Source organism: Rhagoletis zephyria, unplaced genomic scaffold (genome assembly GCF_001687245.7).
Source record: "Rhagoletis zephyria isolate East Lansing unplaced genomic scaffold, Rhagoletis_zephyria_1.1 Rzeph_scaffold_08514, whole genome shotgun sequence".
In the NCBI taxonomy this organism is placed as follows: domain Eukaryota; kingdom Metazoa; phylum Arthropoda; class Insecta; order Diptera; family Tephritidae; genus Rhagoletis; species Rhagoletis zephyria.
This window is the reverse complement of record NW_016165594.1, coordinates 1-18,343: the sequence shown is the minus strand read 5'-3', so window position 1 is coordinate 18,343 and position 18,343 is coordinate 1. Positions and strand designations below refer to the sequence as shown.

Below are 18,343 nucleotides of genomic sequence, written 5' to 3'. Positions count from 1 at the left end.
TACTTTTATTTTTATATTTAAATAAATCAGATTTATTTACAGACATTTTACACAGTTTTTTCTTGGTTTAGCTGCTGTCAAAGTTAACTGTAATTCACACATATTACATACCAACATAAACGATGAGGTTATACAATACATAAGCAATACATAGATTAGCATTTAAAACTCTAAGTGTAAACCTAAAATTACACAAAGGAACGCTAACAAAAAAAAACAATCAAAGAATACATTCAAAATTTATTACATTAAATGATTGAAGAGATCGATTAACAACTTTTAAGCTAATATTTTAGTAAACATCCATGGATTAGGTATCTATACAACTTACTTCACTGCAGTCATTCATCCCTCGAAGTCTTACTTTACAAGCAGCCGCTAGTATTAGAATTAGAAGACATTATAGCATATCTCGCTCAAGTAGTCTATGGAGTCGCTCGGGTATGGCGCTTGTCTTTGACGACTTTGCAACGACGATGTTCGTTGAGTACATTTGTGTTTACTATAGATACATTATTGCAATTGTACTAAAACTAACATGCTTACTCGTAATGCACATTCCCGGATGTTTTAGTCATACATATACATACATACATATGTATTGCTTGTATATACATACATATCTAAGTTATATCTCTCTTTTATATAATTATATCAATATTATTAATATGTATGTGCACACGTCCGAAAGAAGAAGCGTCAACTCTTTGTAGAGGCTTAGACTAAGACACAGCAAACCTGTCCGCCTGGACAATCGATGCCCGGCCGTTGTAGGTTCTCATTACATCTATCCATGCAGGCGCCCAAATGCTCTTCACACGGTGCGGGCCTCAGTGGCACTAATCGGTATGCAGAATGATTATGCAAAGTGCGGTGGGGGTGCCGAAGTTTCAGGTGAAAAGGTATTATTTTGTGACGACGAATGATTTCAGTCATGGAATGTGGCCACGTCGTCGAAGACATAGGCGATTGTTGAATTTCAATTAGATGATTGGTGCATAGAAATATGCAAAACAGGAATAGTTGGATAAGAGATTCGTGAATGGAATCGTGGTCAAAGGTGGCAGGTGGCAGGTGGCAGGTGGCAGGTGGCATGTGAAAGGTGATAGTTGAGCGAAGATTAAAGAAGAATATAAAAATAGAGTGAGTTAGTGAGTGTGCAAGAAATACTAATTTATATATGTATTAGTGAAACCCAAAGTATGTATGTAGGATAAGGTTGTGTTTGAAGTATTTATGTTTTTTGTTTGTTTTGTTTAATTCACAGTTTTTCGGGATTCACTGTCGGGAATTTTGTAAATTTTATTTATGTAACCAATAAGTGTAAGTTTTAAGAATTTTTCACTTACATTCGTAACAACACTCCACGCCACGATGTGTGTGCGATGGGCAAAGTCCGCGATTCGTAGTCGGTTCCAAACAGTCGCTGGTGTGCACACATAAGCCACCAACCATGGCGCACTCACGGTCCCCGGGATAGACTTTGACACCTTGCAGCACTGAAAATGTCATTAAAAAAAATTTGAGTTAGTTAGTTAGTTGCATATGCAAGAATAGTTTTAATTGAGAATTTACTGTACATTATTACGTAGATATGTATGTACATAAAATCACACATGTGGAACAAGAATTAATAATCAAACGTATCATTGTATAGTCGAACCATAAAAGGATTGTCCTTTTCCTCATTACAATTTCGGTTTACAGTATGATTAATTTTTAGTTTTTCTATAACAGATTCAACTATAGTAAATACTTATGTATGTGCGTTAGGGTGCATCACTGCAAAAAAAAAAATTTAAGCAACAAACACAACCGACTTCAATTCCCATATGTATTAAAATTTAGGAGCCCCGTCAATTTCTTCAAGATCCCAGGACCGGATCTAAACCAAGTTAGTATGGGACAACCCTTGAGGTACCACTTTCCGATAGAAAATTCCCGGCTGAACCTCAGATGCCACAAGGGTTTAAGCGGAATTAAAATAATGCGATTTGTGGAGGTATGTTCAAATCTGTCCAGTTCCCGTAAATCTCAATATTTTTCCAGGATATTTTGGCGGAGGTTTTAAAATATACTAAATTTGTTAATTTCGGTGGGAAAATCGAAATTTCGTTGTGAGGCAGAGACATTCCCTAACATTTCTATTCTTCCTCTTGTTTGGCGCTATAACCGCCTAAGCGATTTTAGCTAAGCTCAACATAGAAGCATGCCAACTCTTCGACTTTTTACTTGAATATCTTGGCTAACAGGACGTCTGTACCAAAAGCTTATCAATTTTTCAACATCCAAATTGCAGATCTGTCCTTCCCATTTATATTAAAAAATTATATGTTTATGTTAGAGATGTAACGGTTCTTCAACCAAACTCTAAGGGGTGTTTTTGAATAAAATTCTGAAACAAGGCGTTATTGAAAAAATTTTTGAGTTAACGCGTTTTCGAACTGGCTGCCGAGATAGGTGAGTTTTTGAATTTTTACTCTTAACTTTAATATGATATTCTTATGGTGCTAATAAATGAATCGAGCTAACGGTATATTTAAACCACAATTTTTATGCACATAAATAGTTGTATGCGTGTAAATTTTTTCTTTTCTGTATTGAAAAAGAGTCATCAAATCGGCCTGATTTTATTGCATGATGAGAAATTTTTAAAATTTCTTGAATAACTTTTTTGTTTATTAAATCTTTTTTCCAACAATCATAAATATGTACATATGTACCCATAACAAAAATAAACTGCATAAAAGCTGTTAAATAATAAAACACATTTCACGTTTTGAATTGTTTGCAAGTATTTGTTTAGTTAATAATAATATCCACATATAGTGCATGTCGCTCATTTATTAAAAGAATGTCATAACTCAGAAAAGCCATATTTTAGGAGACCTGTTTAATGTTTACAATTTCGCCTCAAAATGCATATCACCGATAACCGCATGAGTCATTAGCTCAAAATCCTCATTTTTTAGTTGTGCCAATCTTCTAGTAAATGAGCGATACGTAAAATGTATTGTGCGATACATCTGTTTTGCTTGCAGCTAAAGCGGCAATTGTTTTGGTTACAGGTAAAACGTTTTGACCTAATTTCTCTCACTTAATTAATCAACCATTGAGGTACGGATAATAAATACTTGAAAAAATAGCGGTTCGATATTTGTGTTGATCTATAATCACTTACTTTATTTTTCAGAGGCATTAAGTAAGCAAAAAATTAAAAATTTCAGATATACAGTGGCGAAAATATAAATAAGGTAGAGACATTTAAGCATTCTTTGGCTATTTATCTTTCCTTTGAACCATGTAAGTCAAAGTTTCAAACTTTTGCAAAAAAATATTCAAATTTTGAGCTTTTTAATTGAATCTGTGAATTCGACAACCGTACAAATCCAAAAGCATTTTTTCCGATACTTAGATGAAAAACAGTAGAAAGCATGTCGGCGAATGCAAGATTTTTCTCCCATTTCACCCTACTAGATACTCAGCCGTAAACGTAGCACAGCTGATTGCACCACCCGTAAAATGAGAAAAAAGCCATACATGTCCGTGGCTTTCACTGTTTTTGAACACAATAACGAGAAACTGATTTTGGACTTGTACGGTTGTCGAACTTACCGATTCAAATGGATTTTTTAGAAACATTCTGAGTTTGCAATTTTTTAGCCCATATTAGCTTACCGTTGGTTTTTGGCAATTTTTTTGTGGAAGCCGTTGCTCATTTTCTCCATCAAAAAAAAATAATGGATCATACATACTTTGTATGGAAGAAAATGCGGGAATCAAAAATTTATTAAATTTATTAAGTTTTAATGAGCTACTAAACTACATACTCAAAAAAAATTAAAAAAAAATGTCATTAAAAAGTTAACATCTATTAAAATTCGTCGTAGTCACCGACTACTGTCACTCACGCCGGTGGACGAACGTCTATCGACAATCCGCATCAAAAGGAGATTCCTAAACAACTTTCTCGTCTGCGCCCACGCTCTGACAAAGCTGCAAAGAAGAAATGTGCCACGGTGAGATCGTACGCAATGCGAACTACACAGATGGGACCGAAATATAGACGACTTACGGAAGGTTTCAAGATCAAAGCAAACTCCTTTATGAACAACCATGACATCCTAGTGACTAGTGTTCAGAACGTACTTAAATTGTGGAGAGAACACTTTTCCACCCTATTTAATGACAGTAGCACTGTAGATAGTGGAGAAGACGAGTCCGAGCTCACAATCGATGGCGATGGAATTGAAGTCCCATCGCTTGGCTATGACAATTTCTCGCCTGAAAAACAACAAAGCTGACGGCCTGACAGCTGAGCTATTTAAGTGCGGCAGCGGCAAGTTGATAAGGTGCACGCTTTAATTCTTTTGCAGAATATAGCAGATGTCATAGCTGTCATCAGACAAATATTCTTAGTATATGCGAATCGACACCAACGTCATTGTTGACAAGTTATAAGTCGCGATGCTGGTAGCATAAGTAGTAAGAGGAAAACCCCCACCGCGATGGAAAGACCAAGTGGAGAAAGATTTGGCTTCATTTCGCATTTCCAATTGGCGTCAGTCGGCACAGAAGAAAATCGACTGGCGTGCGGTTACAGCGGCTATCAAGAACAAGAAGAAATGACACTTCGACACACACAAAAGAAATTATTTAATCGACTTTAAAGATTTTCGCTTTGCGATTCCGGTTGTTTCAAAAACTCAATACTAAAAATTTTACCTAATTGTAATTTAGTCGGAGTGATGTAAAAAACAATTTAGATAAATACAAACACCCATCTGATATTTTTAATTTCACAACAATTATGAATTATTTTTAAATTGGTTGATACAAAATTTTTCGGCGTGGACGAGTTTGATTTCGAAAACTACTCCAAATTCTATGCAGATTTAAAGTGCATTAACAAAGTCTTTTTAAACGTCCAGTTTTTGAGAAAAAAAAAAATTCAAGGGTTTTTTCATTTACACGCAACTCAGCGGCATGAGGTAGAATCCAACAGACTCCATTTTATAAATTTTTGAAAATTGCCATTTTTCGACGCTAACAGATTTTTCTCTAAAAATTTACTTTTTGGAAAGTTTTTGTAAATGGGCATGGGATCCTGAAATCACCATCAAAACAATTTGTAAGATGGTGTCGGTCTGGTTTTCGAGATCCAAATTTGCACGAATTTTGTTGAACCGTGTTCTTGACAATAAAATTTTAATAATTTTTTGGTAAATTCAAAATTATATTGCTTACTACTTATGTTAATTATTATTTTTAAAGAAATTTCAATTAATGTGCACGTCTATCCTCTCAAAAAAAACCCCCCATGTAAAAGCAAGCATTGAAGAAAACTAAAACAAAAAATCAACAAATTTTCATTCAATTTTCAAGAGTTTTTCTCAGAAGTGTAATAGTTTTTTTTTATAGTTTTATAGTCTCTTTAACCTTTCAGAGTATTTTTTGCAACACTTTTTCGCAATTCTAAAAAAGCAATGCTAATTTTAACACTTTGAAAAAAAAAAGTTTGAAGTATTCTTGGTGTTTGTTAAACAATAGGCTGTATTTTAAATGAAATTCTTTAAAATAAATAAATCAGCATAAGTGGCAAACAATATTATTTTGAATTTGGTTACAATTACAACAACATTTAGTAATTATTTTATATAAAATTGTCTCGTACTTTTGCTTGAGTTTGCACGTATTCATACACATTTTTGTTAGTTTCTGAACATTATTTTCGTATTTATTCAAATCATGATCTTTTCAATCGCCCACAAATACAGCTTTAAACGCACCGTAGGTATATAGAATAAGCAGTCAAAACAACACTAGAATCACGAGTTTAAAACTGATAACATTCAATGTCAAAATTCAAGAAGTTTCTTTTTTAAAAATTAATTTTTTTTTTTTTTTGATTAAACGACACAGTAAGTTCGTTTCTTTTTCANAGCATATAGAATAAGCAGTCAAAACAACACTAGAATCACGAGTTTAAAACTGATAACATTCAATGTCAAAATTCAAGAAGTTTCTTTTTTAAAAATTATTTTTTTTTTTTTTTTGATTAAACGACACAGTAAGTTCGTTTCTTTTTCACAAGTATGTATACAAACATACATACGTATTAATGGTTAAGTGCAATTTTTACTTGCGGATATACATATGTTTGTACATACAATTTTTTTTAATAAAATCCCTTCAAAATCCCTTCAAAATCAAACACTCACAATAGTATTCAGGCAAATTGTAGATTTCGTTGTCATCCGTACCGGCACTGATGCCATTTATGGGTATCTGTGCGATCAGTAGAACACTCAGCAGATATGAAAACACTTTGCAGGACATGCTACTTTCTTTTGTTGCTACGAGGGTTTTGTGTCAAAACAAATTTTCGAAATAAAAGTTACAGCTTATTCGCACTAAAAGCAGATGTGTATCTTGGGCAGCACTTTATTGCACCAAAATAAATGCACTTGACACTACTGATCGCTGTTGTTCGCGGTCTGATCGATTCACTTTTATTTGCAGGGTGAATTTATTTAAAATAACAGTTTTCTTGAGTTCACAATCTTCCAAAAAAAAATATGCCAAATATCTATTTCTTCAATACACTTGACTGCGCGCCAGCTCGTTCACAACTGAATGTTCTTAATTACGCGATGTTTCCTTTTAAATAAATCTTCAAATTAACCGCAAAAATTTAATTACGATTTCACGTAGAACGTTTTGTTTATGCCAATTTTTCGTTGTGTTAGTGTACATATAAACATTTACTTATATTTCAGTAGGTATGTATTTGTAAGTTGCTCATTTATGTGTTAATCATTTAGTTTTTGTTTCTTTTTTTTGTTTTTTGTTTTAACACAAATTTTCTTTTTATTCTACAAAATTTTTACCACTCAGCGTCTATAAGAAAAAAACGCTCTTTCACGCCTCGTTGCAATTCGATGAATGAATAGCTCAGTCCAAATGAATGACAAATGTTGCCGCTGACGACTGTTGCTGTTGCTTCTGTGGGCCTTTTGTTTTGGCGCTCACTTGTTTCGCACAATTAGCGATCAGCCAAGCCAAAAAGAGAGCCGGCAATCGTTGTGGGAGCGTATAGTTCGATTCATGTTTTGTGTGCGCAAAATGCTTGTGTGTCTGACTGTGCCAACTTTTCGTTCCTCTTCTGAGGAACTAACCGATTTTGTTGGGTTATCAGTTTTGGGAATCTCGTTTATTTGCTATATATTTTTTTTTTTAATTTCTGATCTTTTCCCTCTTGCATCTTAAAAAAAAAAAATATGAATTTCTTTGCTGCGTCCATAACCTTTTTTCGCCAGACAACGTAGATATGTATGTGGCTGAGAATTCGTGAAACGGATCACTTTTCACTTTCACTAGTTTATCAAATGACTTGAAATGTTCAAAATGCCATTTTCTAGTTGGGAATAAAAGGTTTTGAATAGGGTTGCTATATGTCTAAAATTTTATTGAATTAATAAGGCAACTTTTAAACTTCAAAAATTTACAGAAATTCTAGAATTACGTAAAAATATATTTTCCGTAGATTTTGTATAAGAAAGTTTTGATTTTATTAAATTTGATGATTTAGGTTATGCTAGAGTGCGTTGTAAATTTTTAGAGATTCCATTTGCTTTGATCAAAAATAATGTCCAATGAAGTCCATCATCGTCCCATTTACCACAAAAAAGGAAGGTCAACATACCCAAACCCAAATTGTGCGGGACACAGATTGAGTACTCACAAGAGGCAAAATATCTAGGCGTAATACTAGATATGAGACTCAACTGGAACTCGCATCTCACAGCGATTAGCAATAAAGCCACGACATGGTAAGACTTGGGGAATATCCCCCAAATTATCATTCAATACTGTGAAAAAAAACCGATTGTCACCTATGCGGCACTGGCCTGGTGGCCAAAAGCCCAGCAGACAACCTCTAAAGCCAATCTGGGTAAGCTCCACCGCCTGGTTTGTGTGGCCATAATGGGGGCTATACGCTCGTGCCCGACAGAGGCGCTTGGTGTCACCACAGGCATACCGCCTCTAGCCACACCTATAGAGAAAGAGGCTTGCTAGAGCGCCCTGAGGCTACCGAACTTAAGTAGCTTGAAAAGTGGGGACTTAAGGGGTCATTTGGGTGTCCTAAGGCCATTCATAAATGATCCCTTTGTAAAATTCACAGACTCAATGCTACCGAAGCTGATATTTACAAAGCCCTACAAGGTAATAGTGCCTGAAAGGGATACCTGTAAAACGATAATGGCCATCTTCGGCGAGGAAACTTAGGTCTGGTACACTGATAGTTTGAAACTTGAGGATGGGAATACCTGGTCAAAGGTAGTAGACAGAGTAACCAGAGTAAGGGTTCCGGGTCATGAGGGATTCGATGCCTGAAAATCTAGCGAAAGTCGGTACCCAACGGAGCCTGATCGGCCCTCAGCCTTTGTTTGATCCATCCAAAGGATACACAGCAGAGCTCCTAAGGGGATGGGAGGACTGGGAAGTTTCAACCCAATGGCGCTCGGCAAAGGAAATAGGCAGTCCAAAAGATTCATAACTCCCTCTCGAGGAATCTATGAACGGCTGCTAAATCTTACACTGCCGGCTGAGGTACCATCTGCACAAGATGGAACTCTCTGAGGATAGGAACTGCAGGTTTTGTGGGCTAGAGAATGAAACCTCGGAACATACACTAAGTGATTGCTCGCGTATAACTCGACTCAGACTTATACACCTTGGAGAGCGAATATCGTCTGCCTCCAGAACCTGCAACATTCCACCCTCCAAAGTGCTTAATTTCATTAACAGCCTAAGGTTGGAGTGGCTTGATAAGGGTTAGCACAATAGATCTAGCTAGGTCGCAGCGCTATATATGCCCTATCAATAATAACAATCTATGTATTTCCATAAAAAAATTCTATTTCAACATCGCGGGAAAATGTTATCCGTTTTACGAATTCTCAGGCATGTATGTATGAGATACAGCATTTATTGCAAGCTTTTATATACTTACATACATATATGTATACATATGTGTATACATACATACATACATACATCCATATGTATGTAAATAAATATGCTTTTAATATTTGCAATTGAAGGCGTAACGTTACCCATATTTTTTCATCAAATCAACATTTCATTTGTGTCATGAGACCAAAGCCATCACGTGGCCTTAACCAACAGATCTGCTAATAGTGTGAGAGTCGCAACTCAGCAACCAGACAAGGAAGAGTTCCGGTTATGTTGAGTTTTAATAAAACAGAAAATAAAATGAGAGAAGCAATAATAATAATTAATTGGGGGGAGTTTTTGTAATTGGCATAAAGTATATACACAAAACTCATATGCCCGCATACAAATATACATATGTATGTACAGTAAAACCCGCTTAAGTAACTCACGAAAAATTTCAGCCTTTTGAGGTACTTAGGCCGGTGGGTACTATTACAAGAACCAGCTAAATTACCTCGATGCGGTTATTTAATGAAGTAAGCGTAGTTTAAGACAAAGATCGTAGCATTATTTCAACACAAAAACAATAGAGAAAACCTTTATTAAAAAAAAAGATACAGCAGTGTTATGTAATTTTTAGAAAAATTTAATTCTTTATACATACCTGGGACCGAACATAACAGTTATTGCTGAAAACTCTCATGGGAAAATTCACTTTGAAGGAAATGTTCTGCAACTAAGTACCAATTGATTTCGTTTCTCACCGAGACTCAAATTTGAAAGTAAATTTTTATTTGCAATTTTTATGTAAAATTTAAAAAATAACAATTATTTTTGATTTTTATATTATATGTCTTAGATAACAGTTATTGAAGATTTTTATTTATAAAAGTCATCAATAAAAATCTCTCAGTGACTTTTACTTTTAAAAGTCATCAATATAAATCAGTCACCGACTTTTATTTTTTAAATCATTCGTATAAAAGTCGTTAACATTTTTCGCAGTTAAGAAGGTGTTGGGTAAACAAAAGTTTACTACGACTTATACAAATGACTTTTATAAGTATGATTTAAAAAATAAAGGTCACTGACTGATTTACATTTATAAATAAAAGTCTTCGATAACTGTTATCTAACACATATAATTTAAAAATTAAAAATAACTCTTATTTGCAGATTAGATATTTAGATAAAAATCAAAAATAATTGTTATTTTGGATTTATAAAATAAAAATCAGAAATAACGGTTTATTTAAGGAGTAATTAAATAAAAGTCAAAAAATAATTATGAAAGAGCGATTTTTTTTTTTTTTAAGTGGTAACTGTTACTGTCCCTGATACATACGTACACACAGTGTTGGACATATCATTTTGGATCAAATTCATACAATCCAAATACCATATAAACCCAAGCTTAAAATTTTGAAAAACACTGAAAAAAGTTCATCAAAATTTCAAACTTTTTTTTAGGAGTGTTAAATTATTTTGAGTATACAGTTTTTGGCCCCTTCTAAATTAGCGCAATAATGAGCACGTTTCAAGAGGCTAAAAATTACCGTTGATTTTTTATAACTTTTGTAGCGCTGTCACTGAATTTCAAAATATTTAAATATTTTAAGAAATTTGAAAATAGCACTTAAAAGGGGAAAATTATAAGTAAAATGGTAAATGGGGTACGAAAAATTTAGGTACTTAGGCGGGTTGGGTAAATAAGCGGGGAGGTACTTAAGAGAGCGATTTTCTTCAGACTACATTAAAAAAAAATTCACGGTGCCCAAAAATTTTGGTAACTTAAGCGGGTTAGGTACTTAGGCGAGGGGTATTTAAGCGGGTTTCACTGTATATGCAGATGCACACATAATAACATATTTTCATAGATAGTACATACATATGTATGTACATATTTACAAGTGTAAGTAATTACACGTATAAGAAGTACTCATATACTATTTATGCATGTTTGACCGGACAGTTCAAGAAACTATTGATGCGCGTAAAGTGCGTAGGATTAAGTAAAATATGAAAAGTACAATAGCATAATTTTGTTACAAGCATTCTAATTGTCTATTAATAACTGTCAACATGACATATTGTACGTATGAAGTTATTCATTTATTGCACTTTTTATTACACATAAACTTTGCTATAGACATATGTACTTAGTATGCACGTACTTGCATACTTACATGAACATTAAGATAGGTCACTAAAAAATTTCTGTGTACTTTTCAAAATAATTATAATATTTAGTTCATGTTATAACCACCGTACTATCGGCTGTGACAAAAACTCGAAGAACTTTAAAAAAAAAAAAANACAGTATGCACGTACTTTCATACTTACATGAACATTAAGATAGGTCACTAAAAAATGTCTGTGTACTTTTCAAAATAATTATAATATTTAGTTCATGTTATAACCACCGTACTATCGGCTGTGACAAAAACTCGAAGAACTTTACAAAAAAAAAAAAATTTCTTAAAATGTTTTCTTTTCAGAAAATGAGTGCATAATCCTAGGTCTCGATTTAAAAAAGTTTTCTGCAAACCATTTAATATTTTGTTAAGGCATAAAAACTAAAAAATAAAACAGTTCTGCAAGTGAGGTGAATCACCTTAATGTTAATAGTTGCAGCCATATGTACATCCACAAATATGTAAATATATACTACATGCGTAGTTCCCAACAATCACGTAANGATTTAAAAAAGTTTTCTGCAAACCATTTAATATTTTGTTAAGGCATAAAAACTAAAAAATAAAACAGTTCTGCAAGTCAGGTGAATCACCTTAATGTTAATAGTTGCAGCCATATGTACATCCACAAATATGTAAATATATACTACATGCGTAGTTCCCAACAATCACGTAAAACTGTTTACATATGCGTCAAGTAAATTCGCAATCTTGTTTTCTAAGCGACTTTGCTCGTTTTGGCGGCAAAACCCCTCTATTATAACGATTATGTATGCAACGTGAATACGAAATGGTGTTTAGGTAATTGCGTATGTCACAGTACCGGCATCAATGATGTGCATTTATGTACATTAAGGTGGTCCTTAAAAAATCAAATGAACGTGTTTTTTTCAGTCTCATCCCCTCAATCGGTAATACTGCGTTCACAGATGTCACATATAAATTTTGGGCTCTGATTTGAAACGGTTAAGGCGTGTCGCACAGGGGGCAAAAATCAAATTCGTCTATAGAGACTCGAAAAATTAAAATTGATTTTTTTATCTAATACCCAAATTCGATAATATTAAAGTCGAAGATATCACATATAAATTTTGGTCCCGATTGGAGTTGGTTAAGGCGTGTCACAAAGGGGTCCAGGCAAGAAGCCTCTTTGGAGACTCAAAAAATCAAAAGTATTTTCTTCCGTGAATACCCAAAATCAATAGTACTAAAATCGAAGATATCACATATAAATTTTGGTCCCAATTGCAGTCGGGTAAGACATTTTCATAGGGCAATCTGAACTTTGCCCCCTGTGCGACACGCCTTAGCCGACTCCAATCAGGGCCAAAATTTATATGTGATATCTTCGACTAAAGTATGTAGTTTCGAACATTGCCCCCTATGCGACAGGCCTTAACCGTCTCAAGTCGGGACCCAAAATTTATATGTGATATCTAGGCTAAGGAAATCTGATGGAAAAATTTACTTCCTACATCGAAGGACCACCCTAGTGCACATATGTAAGTGTTAACGTGCAATAAGCCCGATGCAGAATAAAAGCCAAGAATATAGTAGTTTCCACTGTTGTGCAAGCCGTGTTGAAATTGAAAAAAAACACTTCTATTCGCCATTTTGTAGCTCTTTTGCAGTTACTCTTCTTTGCCGCGCTTGCTCTTATCCTAAATCTTGCATATCTTGGAAGTCTTTTATTAACTTCTCATTCGACTTCCTGCCTTTATTTGTTTAATTTTTTAACTGTAAGTGCTATAAGAAGAAGAGAGTGGCGTTAAGCCTGGTATCCAGCTTTCAATAAAAGCAAAAACTCCATATAAAAACGGCTAAGATATTGCTCAGAAACTTCTTTGTGTCAATTTTCCTTAAGGCAGTACGCGGTTCTTAAGGAATTTGCTACGCTTTCTGGAAACTAAGCTTAAAAATGAAACTATCACTACTAGGAACATAAAATTCTGCACTCCTTTCAACTCATCTTCAAAAGAGAGTTTACAGTGAAAATCATCAAGATCGGGCCACAATAAGTTATAGCTCTCATAAAACTTATTGTTCAGATATAAGCATTGTTGAATTAACTTCTTCATTTAGACAGCCACTATCACGAAATTGTGTGAGCTATTTACTAATTGATCAAAAAAGGTAAGGTAAAAGGAAATCATCAAGATCGTTGATCTATTTTGCGAATACATACACTGAAAATAAAATTTCGTAAAACTGCTACGAAAATCTTTCGTAGTTTTGGTTTTTATAAAATGTACGAAACTTTCGTTCATAATACGAACACATTTTTCACAACGAAACAAGATTTTACGAACCAAACGTAAATATAACGAAAGGACTTTCGTAACGCATTTTTTCAGTACAATTTACGAAATCTTACGTTTATTTTACGAAACACTTTCGTAAAGCACTGAACAAATCTCTGTACGAATAATTTTATATATTGTAGGAAGGTATTCGTAATATTTACGTATGGTTTTAACATTTACGAAATCTACATCTCTATATTCGTACAATTTAGTTAATACTTTCGTATAAAGTACTAATGCAGAAACATGTTTCGTAGAATATACTCAATTGCCGGCAGTTTAATATTTCATCATATTTTTATGTATCGCGTGTCATTGCGGAATTACTTGTTGGCTGCTGTGAGACATATAATATAATTTTAAACGTTTTAAAAAGGGGTTTGCTGGATAAAAAAACAATACAAAATTAAATATTAAAGTCCTGGATATACTATGCTTTTAAGCATACAATGTTGTTAACGTCGTTTACGCTGTGCCTTGCGTTGCAATGTGGGACTTGATAAATAGGCAATTTCATCAGTTACCTATCAACGGCAAGCCTAAGCCAGGAGCACTACTTAATGAAATTAAAAGTAAGTAGTACATATATGACTTTTCACTGAAACTTGCTTTTCAGACGCCTTATAATTTTCCTTTAATTTATAGTCGTCAAGGAAACAAACATCAATGAGCCTGCGAATCTGTCAAGTGCCTTTAAGAAAGTAATATTCTTTCATATTTTATATCTTATTATATCTAGTTTTGTTGAGTCTCATAGTTTAACACTTTGCATCAATATATTTTATTGAATGAAGCCGAAGCAATAAAAAAATATGTAGTATGGAACATATTCGTATGCATATAAATAAAATACTTAAGTTTTATTATAGGTAAAATAACCTTTTTTATAAATTCTAAACAACAACAACAAGCGCAGATTTACGAAAGTAATTTCGTTAAATATACGAATTATTTCTGTGCATTTTACAAAAGTGTTGTAAAAAATAAAGAAATAGTAGGAATTTTTTTTAGTAAATAGTACGAAATTCTTTAGTAAATAGTACTAAATTCTTTAGTAAATAGTACGAATACATTCGTAAAATGTACTAAAAATCTGATGCCTCATATTGTCGTAGTTTGCACGAAAACGGGTTTGTACAATCAACGAAAACTTTCGTGGCTCAAAATGACGAAAAATTTCGTAAGATTTACGCAAGTTTTCGTTATATTTACGCAGATTTTATTTTCGGTGTAGTAAATACATATATGTAACTTTATCTCGAATATTCTACTTTCGTCACATTGAAAGACCTAGCCACTTCCGGTTATTCTGTTTTGCTTTGATGTTAGTTTTTGCCACAGTAACACATAGTGATAGAACTTTTTAGAAAAGTATCGATACTAGTACTCATATAGAATACTCTAAAAAAGTATCGATGCCAGTACTCATATTTGCAAAAAAGTATCGATAATACTCGTACTTCCAAGTATTCTCAAAGCAAAGGCAAAAAGTAAACAAAAATCAGATTGCTTTGCTTTTTTCACCTCTTCCTATTTGTAAATTTAATAGTCACAGCTCTTAATAGTTTTAATCTCATCTAAAGGAGTTTATGGAATAAACTTCCGATAAATTAGTTTTACATGCGTAAATTAAATGTTTATAGCAAACAGCTTATTTCCAAATTTTTAAAAGCAAATATTTTATAATTGTTTGGCGCGTACATGTATTCATAAATAACTTTACTTTGAAAATGAAATGCAAATGTAGAAGACGAGAAGCAAATGTGGTGAAGCCCCTTCTCTATTGGAAAATAAGATCACTTTTATAAAAATTTTCTTCAAGAATGGGCTGGATTTCACAACGAAGGTAGCATACATGGGTTAACGACGGCTGCCTTATGCTGGAGAGTGGCCAAGTTGTCGAGTTTATTATCAAAGGGGAGGCAAGATATTCATTTGTCCATTATTTAAACATTTTTACCTGAAGCCAATGTTGAAATGACCGTTACATTTTCTTCTAGGTTGTATAAAAATTTCATAACGGTGTCAATTACCAGTAGCTCACTAGAACAAAATATGTATTAATTATTAATATTGGAGTATACATATCGTCGCCCGTATGCCATACACATGAACGTGTATAAAAGAAAATTTTGGGAAATCAAGTTCGAAAGTTTTTTTTTGCGAGACTTAGCTCTATATTTGGGCAAACGAAAATGTAAAATATTTACTTTCCGTGTACGCATGATATTCTGGGTTTTTGTATAACCTAGAAAATCCAAAGATAACCCAAGTCAACCAAATAACTCAAAACTGATAAATTTGCACATTCATGCTTCTGGCATGAGGGTTACGATATGTGAATTAAAAACTTTAAAGGCGTGTTTCTCGATTTTTCGGTTTTTTGAGTTATGACAGTATTGAAGTAAATGAGCTTTATGTTCATTTTCATAACATTCATATTGGATATTGAAGTTAATATTAGAACGTTCGACACAATATTTATTGGGTAATTTAAAAAAAAATTTACTTAAAAAAGTTCTTAGCTCGTCGATATTTTTCGACATTCGCGATATTTACTCAGTACTTGTGAAAAAGTATCTAGTTCTCGATACTACTCAGTACTCATGAAAAGTATCGATATTCTGTACTCGTTACTCGTATCGTTCTATCACTAGTAACACATGGAAACGTGCTTTTTTCATACAGAAAGATTTTTAAAATTTTCCGAAATTGTAAGTTTCCTCGGAAGTGGTGGTGGGAAAGGGTGTTTGCCAGGACCTGCATATAGTATTTTTAAAGACCTTCTCAATACCGCCCATCCCTATCATTTTAAAATTTGTACCGTGGCTCCCGATATCCCACACACATCTCTACTCTGGGCATCGGTGACTAGGTCGCCGTGTTTATACTAACCAGAATTCGCTCTGGTCTTAAAACCTTCCGTAAGTCACAAGTCACCTAGGTTATGTTAGGTTTGTGTGGCGGTCGGTTCAATGGCCAACTCATTTAGAACTTGCAGGTCTATTGTTATATGTACTACTGTTAAACAAGAAAACCTCATTGAGTCTTCTGCGTAGAACCATTTTGAAGCTCTTATGAAGCGTAGGATTGGATTTATTCATACACCATAAAAATCTAAAAAAAAGTGCCTACCTAGAAAGCCTGCTCTGCTCTTAGCTAAAGCTGGGCAGCTACAAAAGAAGCGCTTAACTGTTTCTTCTTCTTACTCATCCCTGCAATTTCTGCAATATTCATGGTAGAACATTTCTAAACTCTACGCGAACTCCACGCTACGAAAGTCACCGTTGCTATGCTGTGCAAGTAAGAGGATGTTGATGCTATTCCTTGCGAATATGCAAGCGCGAGTCTTATATCGTCTTGTGCGGCAATCAGCTTAAAATCCTTTACCCCGAGCCCGCAGATTTTATTACCTTGTATTCATGGCTATAGGATGAAGGCAACGTCAAGTCACCTAATTTCGTGAGTATATTGATTTTTTCGGGTGTTTTGAAATTTGTTTGGTGTCGTCGCATAGTGTCAATAGAAATGCAAAAGACCGTAATTAGCGAGATTTTAAAAATTTTTTTATTGATTGATATGATGCATTTTATCAAGTCCCCACATCGCTTTATATGAAACAAAATTTTTCTTAGTTACGCCTTTTTGCATTTCGGGTGACGAAGTTCTGCCAGCATTGGCATGACAGTCGATTGGCCTGTGTACTGGCATGGGCAGTGTTGCCAGGTTGTCGATTTGGTCGTCATTTTGAAGATTTTTTACCGCCATGACGATTTTTTTGCCCCAATGACGATTTTTCTTTATGTGTAAATTTGGTTGGTTCTCAACTTTGAAGATGAGTTATATAGACAACTAAAAAATTGCAGTGTAAACACTTTTTTACCATTTCTGCTAATACATTATTGTCGTATCCTAATTATATCTTCATTAACAGTAGTTGTCGTTAAGTAGTTTTATTCTTTGTTTCATCGCTATTTGTGTAGTTGTTGGGGTCGAATTCGTAGTTTTTGCGTTGTTGCGAAATTATGAATAAGTTATTTAGCAAAACTTGTAAGTATGAACAGTTTTTAATGCACATGGTAAAGTTGAAGTTTGCAAATATTTGACGTTCTCTTTACCCCAGCTGTCGAGCCAGAAGATGCTCAAGAAACTCGAAAAATTCATATAAAATCACACTCAAGAAATGAAAAAACAAATTTTCTTCTATAAAACTTTCTTAAATCAGTCTGAAGATGTAAGAAAAAACGCTCGTATATTTACTTCTTCAAGAAAATTTACGCTAACGGCAAAGTTCTAAAAAGTGCAAAAAAAAAACAATGACACAAATTATTGTGGTTTTTCTTGAAAGCTGTAAAACATAATATGTAGGTACTAGATAAAAACTTGGTAGCAAAAACAAATGTTATACGACTTATCCAAAGTTTCACAAATCAATTTTAAATACATCAGACTGTTAAAATTTAAAATGCTTAATTTTCCGTATAAAATTGTCTCATTTTAAATTTTAACGGGGTGATAAATTTAAAATTGATTGGTGCAGCCCAACATTAATTATCTAAAAATGAAGAAAAAATGCGATTTTATTGCAATTAAAAATATTTTTGATAAAAGTAATATAATGTGAATTTTAAAAATTCGTGAAAACGTTTAACTTTTTATTTTTTACGCGTATCAATCAGAAAAAACCCCGAAAGAGCTTCCTGGTTCTGTTTTTTTTTTTATTTTTTATATATTGGCGATTTTTACATGCAAATGATGATTTTGAGAACCAAACTGACGGTTTCTCACCTCGGCGACCTGGCAACACTGGTCATGGGAGCACTGGCATTCATGATTCAATAATACAAGGTTGGATAGCCTGGCAGTTGTCTCGCTCCCGCATTC

At 33.8% G+C, this 18,343-nt stretch overlaps 1 protein-coding gene across 1 annotated transcript; it reads right to left on the bottom strand.

Moving 5' to 3' along the window:
• Window positions 1-608: 608 nt before the first annotated feature.
• On the bottom strand, window positions 609-6,915 carry LOC108375105 (uncharacterized). The gene is made up of 3 exons (XM_017631185.1): window positions 6,222-6,915; window positions 1,350-1,499; window positions 609-839 (listed from the first exon to the last, which is right to left on the bottom strand). The coding sequence occupies exons 1-3, from the start codon at window positions 6,337-6,339 to the stop codon at window positions 718-720; spliced, it is 390 nt and encodes a 129-aa protein (XP_017486674.1). The 5' UTR covers window positions 6,340-6,915; the 3' UTR covers window positions 609-717.
• Window positions 6,916-18,343: the final 11,428 nt, after the last annotated feature.

Bases quoted from the DNA above. Each gene is read 5' to 3' on its own strand.
- LOC108375105 (XM_017631185.1), bottom strand. From the start codon at position 6,339: ATGTCCTGCAAAGTGTTTTCATATCTGCTGAGTGTTCTACTGATCGCA. The intron at 1,500-6,221 runs GTGAGTGTTTGA...TGACATTTTCAG, and splicing joins CAATTTGCCTGAATACTATT to TGCTGCAAGGTGTCAAAGTC. The intron at 840-1,349 runs GTAAGTGAAAAA...CATACCGATTAG, and splicing joins CGTGGAGTGTTGTTACGAAT to TGCCACTGAGGCCCGCACCG.